The sequence below is a fragment of the Pristiophorus japonicus genome, chromosome 32 (assembly GCF_044704955.1).
Source record: "Pristiophorus japonicus isolate sPriJap1 chromosome 32, sPriJap1.hap1, whole genome shotgun sequence".
In the NCBI taxonomy this organism is placed as follows: domain Eukaryota; kingdom Metazoa; phylum Chordata; class Chondrichthyes; family Pristiophoridae; genus Pristiophorus; species Pristiophorus japonicus.
The window spans coordinates 10593301-10600800 of record NC_092008.1 but is presented as its reverse complement, the minus strand read 5'-3'; the positions used below and the strand labels follow the sequence as shown (position 1 = coordinate 10600800).

At 66.7% G+C, this 7500-nt stretch overlaps 1 protein-coding gene across 1 annotated transcript in view; it reads right to left on the bottom strand.

Annotated features, from left to right (window-relative positions):
* Positions 1-7066, bottom strand: part of tfe3a (transcription factor binding to IGHM enhancer 3a) — a 44070-nt gene extending 37004 nt beyond the window's left edge. Inside the window, exon 1 of the mRNA XM_070869001.1 lies at positions 6918-7066. Coding sequence (XP_070725102.1) covers positions 6918-7051 — 134 coding nt within the window. The 5' untranslated portion in view covers positions 7052-7066. The remainder of the gene's footprint in view (positions 1-6917) is intronic.
* Positions 7067-7500: the final 434 nt, after the last annotated feature.

The following is a 7500-nucleotide window of genomic DNA, read 5'->3' as shown; positions in this document are numbered from 1 at the left end:
CGTCTGTACACTCACACACACTGTGTGTCTGTCTGTACACACGCACACACTGTCCCTCTCCCTCTCTCTGCATTCCTCCCCCTTCCCTCTCACTTCTCCCTCCATCTCATCCCCCTCTTTCCCCCCTACTCCCCGGACCTCCACCCCTCTCTCTCCCTCCCTCTCCACTCCACTCTCCCTCCTTACTCTCATCTTCTCTTCCCCCTCTGCCCATCCCTCCACCTCTCTCTCTCTCTCTCTCTCTCTCTCTCTCTCTTTCCCTCTCCCTTCCCTTATCCCCTCCACCACACTCCCTCCCTCCCCCTCCACCACTCTCTCCCTCCATCACTCTCTCTCCCCCTCCACCACTCTCTCCCTCCCTCTCCCTCCATCACTCTCTCTCCCCCTCCCTCTACCCCTCTACCACTCTCCCTTCCTTCCTCCCTTCACCCCTCCCCCTCCATCTCCCTCCACCCTCTCCCTCCCCCCTCTCCCTCCCCGTGTTGACTCACTCACTCACTGTAAAGCCCAGTTGCTGGGAATGGGAGGGAATACCGAGATCAGCACATTCTCGCTCACTCCCAGCATCCCGACCTCACTCGAAACTGGATACAGGAAGTAGCTCCCACGGCCCGTGTTTGTGCTGAAACTGCTGCTGATTCATCGCAATCTGGCTCCTTTCCACCCAGTCTCTCCGCCCAGCCACCCACTTCCTCTCTCCATACAGCAGCAAGCCTCAACCGACCATCCGGGCCCGAGCCTCGCTCACTGGGCCTCCCTCGCTCGCTCACTGGGCCTCCCTCACTCCCTCGCTTAGAGGGGCTACCTCACAGGCCCTCCCTCGCTCGCTGGGCCTCCCTCGCTCGCTCGCTGGGCCTCCCTCGCTCGCTCGCTGGGCCTCCCTCCCTCGCTCGCTCGCTGGGCCTCCCTCACTCCCTCGCTCACTGGGCCTCCCTCGCTCGCTGGGCCTCCCTCCCTCGCTCGCTGGGCCTCCCTCGCTCGCTCACTGGGCCTCCCTCACTCCGAGGGGCTACCTCACAGGCCCTCCCTCGCTCGCTGGGCCTCCCTCGCTCGCTCGCTGGGCCTCCCTCGCTCGCTCGCTGGGCCTCGCTCGCTCGCTCGCTGGGCCTCCCTCGCTCGCTCGCTGGGCCTCTCTCCCTCGCTCGCTGGGCCTCTCTCCCTCGCTCGCTGGGCCTCCCTCGCTCGCTGGGCCTCCCTCCCTCGCTCGCTGGGCCTCCCTCCCTCGCTCGCTGGGCCTCCCTCCCTCGCTCGCTCGCTGGGCCTCCCTCGCTCGCTGGGCCTCCCTCCCTCGCTCACTGGGCCTCCCTCCCTCGCTCACTGGGCCTCCCTCCCTCGCTCACTGGGCCTCCCTCCCTCGCTCACTGGGCCTCCCTCCCTCGCTCACTGGGCCTCCCTCGCTCGCTCGCTCGCTGGGCCTCCCTCCCTCGCTCGCTCGCTGGGCCTCCCTCCCTCGCTCGCTCGCTGGGCCTCCCTCCCTCGCTCGCTCGCTCGCTGGACCTCCCTCCCTCGCTCACTGGGCCACCCTCCTTCGCTCGCTCGCTGGGCCTCCCTCCCTCCCTCGCTCGCTCGCTGGACCTCCCTCCCTCGCTCGCTGGGCCTCCCTCGCTCACTGGGCCTCCCTCCTTCGCTCGCTCGCTGGGCCTCCCTCCCTCGCTCGCTCGCTGGGCCTCCCTCCCTCGCTCGCTCGCTGGACCTCCCTCCCTCGCTCGCTCGCTGGGCCTCCCTCCCTCGCTCGCTGGGCCTCCCTCCCTCGCTCGCTGGGCCTCCCTCCCTCGCTCGCTCGCTGGGCCTCCCTCCCTCGCTCGCTCGCTGGGCCTCCCTCCCTCGCTCGCTCGGCCTCCCTCCCTCGCTCGCTCACTGGGCCTCCCTCCCTCGCTCGCTCGCTGGGCCTCCCTCCCTCCCTCGCTCGCTGGGCCTCCCTCCCTCCCTCGCTCGCTGGGCCTCCCTCCCTCGCTCGCTCGCTCACTGGGCCTCCCTCCCTCCCTCCCTCGCTCGCTGGACCTCCCTCCCTCGCTCGCTCGCTCGGCCTCCCTCCCTCGCTCGCTCGCTGGGCCTCCCTCCCTCGCTCGCTCGCTGGACCTCCCTCCCTCGCTCGCTGGGCCTCCCTCCCTCGCTCGCTCGCTGGGCCTCCCTCCCTCGCTCGCTGGGCCTCCCTCCCTCGCTCGCTGGGCCTCCCTCCCTCGCTCGCTCGCTGGGCCTCCCTCCCTCGCTCGCTCGCTGGGCCTCCCTCGCTCACTGGGCCTCCCTCCTTCGCTCGCTCGCTGGGCCTCCCTCCCTCGCTCGCTGGACCTCCCTCCCTCGCTCGCTGGGCCTCCCTCGCTCACTGGGCCTCCCTCCTTCGCTCGCTCGCTGGACCTCCCTCCCTCGCTCGCTCGCTGGACCGCCCTCCCTCGCTCGCTGGGCCTCCCTCCCTCCCTCGCTCGCTGGACCTCCCTCGCTCGCTCGCTGGACCTCCCTCGCTCGCTCGCTGGACCTCCCTCCCTCGCTGGGCCTCCCTCGCTCGCTGGGCCTCCCTCGCTCGCTCGCTGGGCCTCCCTCCCTCCCTCCCTCGCTCACTGGGCCTCCCTCCCTCGCTCGCTCGCTGGGCCTCCCTCCCTCGCTGGGCCTCCTTCGCTCGCTGGGCCTCCCTCGCTCCCTCGCTCACTGGGCCTCCCTCCCTCGCTCGCTCGCTGGGCCTCCCTCGCTCGCTGGGCCTCCCTCCCTCGCTCGCTCACTGGGCCTCCCTCGCTCGCTGGGCCTCCCTCCCTCCCTCGCTCGCTGGGCCTCCCTCCCTCGCTGGGCCTCCCTCCCTCCCTCGCTCGCTGGGCCTCCCTCCCTCGCTGGGCCTCCCTCCCTCGCTCGCTCACTGGGCCTCCCTCCGTCGCTCGCTGGGCCTCCCTCCCTCGCTCGCTCGCTGGGCCTCCCTCGCTCACTGGGCCTCCCTCCCTCCCTCGCTCGCTGGGCCTCCCTCCCTCCCTCCCTCGCTGGGCCTCCCTCCCTCCCTCGCTCACTGGGCCTCCCTCCCTCCCTCGCTCGCTGGACCTCCCTCCCTCGCTCGCTCGCTCGGCCTCCCTCCCTCGCTCGCTCGCTGGGCCTCCCTCCCTCCCTCGCTCGCTGGACCTCCCTCCCTCCCTCGCTCGCTCGGCCTCCCTCCCTCGCTCGCTGGCTCGGCCTCCCTCCCTCGCTCGCTGGGCCTCCCTCCCTCGCTCGCTGGGCCTCCCTCCCTCGCTCGCTCGCTGGGCCTCCCTCGCTCACTGGGCCTCCCTCCTTCGCTCGCTCGCTGGACCTCCCTCCCTCGCTCGCTGGACCTCCCTCCCTCGCTCACTGGGCCTCCCTCCCTCCCTCGCTCGCTGGACCTCCCTCGCTCGCTCGCTGGGCCTCCCTCCCTCGCTGGGCCTCCCTCGCTCGCTGGGCCTCCCTCGCTCGCTCGCTCGCTGGGCCTCCCTCCCTCCCTCCCTCGCTCACTGGGCCTCCCTCCCTCGCTCGCTCGCTGGGCCTCCCTCCCTCGCTGGGCCTCCCTCGCTCGCTGGGCCTCCCTCGCTCGCTGGGCCTCCCTCGCTCGCTGGGCCTCCCTCGCTCACTGGGCCTCCCTCCCTCGCTCGCTCGCTGGGCCTCCCTCCCTCGCTCGCTCGCTGGGCCTCCCTCCCTCGCTGGGCCTCCCTCCCTCGCTCGCTCACTGGGCCTCCCTCGCTCGCTGGGCCTCCCTCCCTCCCTCGCTCGCTGGGCCTCCCTCCCTCGCTGGGCCTCCATCCCTCCCTCGCTCGCTGGGCCTCCCTCCCTCGCTGGGCCTCCCTCCCTCGCTCGCTCACTGGGCCTCCCTCCGTTGCTCGCTGGGCCTCCCTCCCTCGCTCGCTCGCTGGGCCTCCCTCGCTCACTGGGCCTCCCTCCCTCCCTCGCTCGCTGGGCCTCCCTCCCTCCCTCGCTCGCTGGGCCTCCCTCCCTCCCTCGCTCGCTGGGCCTCCCTCGCTCGCTCACTGGGCCTCCCTCGCTCGCTCACTGGGCCACCCTCCCTCGCTCGCTCACAGCCCCAGGCCCGCCCTGGACTGTGCTGAACTTGGCGCCTCCTGGGCTGGGGAGGGAGGGAGGATACAGCCACAAACATCAGCATGGTTTCCAAAGCAGGTCGGGAAAGGGGTGCAGTGAGGGGATCGAGAGAGGGCCAGGGAGACGCGGGGGTGGGAGGAGGGGAGATCAGGAGTGGGCAATCTCCACTGGGCGAGAGAGCGGGAAACAACTCCCTTATCCGTGATCCCAGAATAAGAAAGACAGGCTTGTGTTTATATAGCGCCTCTCACAACCACCGGACGGCCCAAAGCGCTTTGCAGCCAATGAAGTACTTTCTTTTTTGAAGCGTAATAACAGTTGTAACGTCAGAAATGCAGCAGCCAATGTGATAATGACCAGATCCTCTGTTGTCGTGATGTTTGTCGAGGGATAAATATTGGCCCCAGGACACCGGGGAGAACTCCCCCTGCTCTTCATCCAATAGTGACCCCGGGATCTTTTACATCCACCCGAGAGGGCAGACGGGGGCCTCGGGTTTAACGTCTCATCCTGAAACACGGCATCTCCCACAGCGCGGGGCTCCCTCAGTACTGTCCCTCCGACAATGCGGGGCTCCCTCAGTACTGCCCCTCCGACAGTGTGGGGCTCCCTCAGTACTGCCCCTCCGACAGTGCGGGGCTCCCTCAGTACTGCCCCTCCGACAATGCGGGGCTCCCTCAGTACTGCCCCTCCGACAGTGTGGGGCTCCCTCAGTACTGCCCCTCCGACAGTGCGGGGCTCCCTCAGTACTGCCTCTCCGACAGTGCGGGGCTCCCTCAGTACTGTCCCTCCGACAGTGCGGGGCTCCCTCAGTACTGCCCCTCCGACAGTGCGGGGCTCCCTCAGTACTGCCCCTCGGACAGTGCGGCACTCCCTCAGTACCGCCCCTCCGACAGTGCGGCACTCCCTCAGTACCTCCCCTCCGACACTCCCTCAGTACTGCCCCTCCGACAGTGCGGCACTCCCTCAGTACCGCCCCTCCGACAGTGCGGCACTCCCTCAGTACCTCCCCTCCGACACTCCCTCAGTACCGCCCCTCCGACACTCCCTCAGTGTCAGCAACTTGGATTTCTATAGCGTCTTTAATGTAGTAAAACATTCCAGGGGGCTTCGCAAGGAGCGTATATCGTACACAATTTGACACAGAGAGACATTAGCGCAGGTGACCAAAAGCTGGGTCAGAGGTGGGTTTTAAGGAGCGTCTTGAAGGAGGAGAGAGAGGCGGAGAGGTTTAGGGAGGGAGTTCCAGAGCTTGGGGCCCAGGCAACAGAAGGCACGGCCACCGATGGTGGAGCGATTATAATCAGGGATGGTCAGGAGGGCAGAATTAGAGGAGTGCAGAGACAAGGGGCAGTGAGCACAGGGGGTGATGGGTGAGAGGGACTCGGTGCGAGTTAGGACACGGGGCAGTGAGCACAGGGGGTGATGGGTGAGCGGGACTCGGTGCGAGTTAGGACACGGGGCAGTGAGCACAGGAGGTGATGGGTGAGTGGGACTGGGTATGAGTTAGGACACGGGGCAGTGAGCACAGGGGGTGATGGGTGAGTGGGACTCGGTGCGAGTTAGGACACGGGTCAGTGAGCACAGGGGGTGATGGGTGAGTGGGACTCGGTGCGAGTTAGGACACGGGACAGCGAGCACAGGGGGTGATGGGTGAGTGGGACTCGGTGCGAGTTAGGACACGGGGCAGCGAGCACAGGGGGTGATGGGTGAGTGGGACTTGGTGCGAGTTAGGACACGGGGCAGTGAGCACAGGGAGTGATGGGTGAGCAGGACTCGGTGCGAGTTAGGACACGGGGTCAGTGAGCACAGGGGGTGATGGGTGAGTGGGACTCGGTGCGAGTTAGGACACGGGGTCAGTGAGCACAGGGGGTGATGGGTGAGTGGGACTCGGTGCGAGTTAGGACACGGGGTCAGTGAGCACAGGGGGTGATGGGTGAGTGGGACTCGGTGTGAGTTAGGACACGGGGCAGTGAGCACAGGGGGTGATGGGTGAGTGGGACTCGGTGTGAGTTAGGATACGGGGTAGTGAGCACAGGGGGTGATGGGTGAGTGGGACTGGGTGCGAGTGAGGACACGGGGTCAGTGAGCACAGGGGGTGATGGGTGAGTGGGACTGGGTGTGAGTTAGGACACGGGGCAGTGAGCACAGAAGGTGACGGGTGAGTGGGACTCGGTGCGAGTTAGGACACGGGGCAGTGAGCACAGGGGGTGATGGGTGAGTGGGACTCGGTGTGAGTTAGGACACGGGGCAGTGAGCACAGGAGGTGATGGGTGAGTGGGACTGGGTATGAGTTAGGACACGGGGCAGTGAGCACAGGGGGTGATGGGTGAGTGGGACTCGGTGCGAGTTAGGACACGGGTCAGTGAGCACAGGGGGTGATGGGTGAGTGGGACTCGGTGCGAGTTAGGACACGGGGCAGTGAGCACAGGGGGTGATGGGTGAGTGGGACTCGGTGCGAGTTAGGACACGGGGCAGCGAGCACAGGAGGTGATGGGTGAGTGGGACTCGGTGCGAGTTAGGACACGGGGCAGCGAGCACAGGGGGTGATGGGTGAGTGGGACTCGGTGCGAGTTAGGACACGGGGCAGTGAGCACAGGGGGTGATGGGTGAGTGGGACTCGGTGCGAGTTAGGACACGGGGTCAGTGAGCACAGGGGGTGATGGGTGAGTGGACTCGGTGCGAGTTAGGACACGGGGCAGTGAGCACAGGGGGTGATGGGTGAGTGGGACTCGGTGTGAGTGAGGACACGGGGCAGCCGAGGTGGGGGAGGGGGAGGGGAAGGGGGGAGGCCGGCTCTGCAGGTAACAAACTACAGACCTGTGCATGTAACACGGACTGATCGGGGGGGGGGGGGGCGGGGTTAGAGGAGAACCTGAGACAGACTCACTGACCTGTAGGTGATGGGCTGGCTCTTCAATTCGTAGTAACCTTCGGAACTGTTGGGATACAGAAGTTCACTCACGTCGATATCGGCAACAATTCCCGATTCTGGCTGCACTGAATTCACACTGGAGGGGAAAATCATTTCATTATCCAACGAGAGAGAGAGAGAGAGAGAGAGAGAGAGAGAGAGAGAGAGAGAGAGAGACGGGGAGAGAGAGAGAGAGAGAGAGAGAGAGAGAGAGAGAGAGAGAGAGAGAGAGAGACGGGAGAGAGAGAGAGAGAGAGAGAGAGAGCGAGAGAGAGAGAGAGAGAGAGAGAGAGAGACGGAGGGAGAGAGAGACGGAGGGAGAGAGAGACGGAGGGAGAGAGAGACGGAGGGAGAGAGAGACGGGAGAGAGAGAGAGAGAGAGAGACGGGGAGAGAGCGAGAGACGGGAGAGAGAGAGAGAGAGAGACGGGGAGAGAGAGAGAGACGGGGAGAGAGAGAGAGAGAGAGTCGGGGAGAGAGAGAGAGAGAGTCGGGGAGAGAGCGAGAGAGAGATGGGGAGAGAGAGAGAGAGAGAGAGCGAGAGACCGGGGAGAGAGAGAGAGC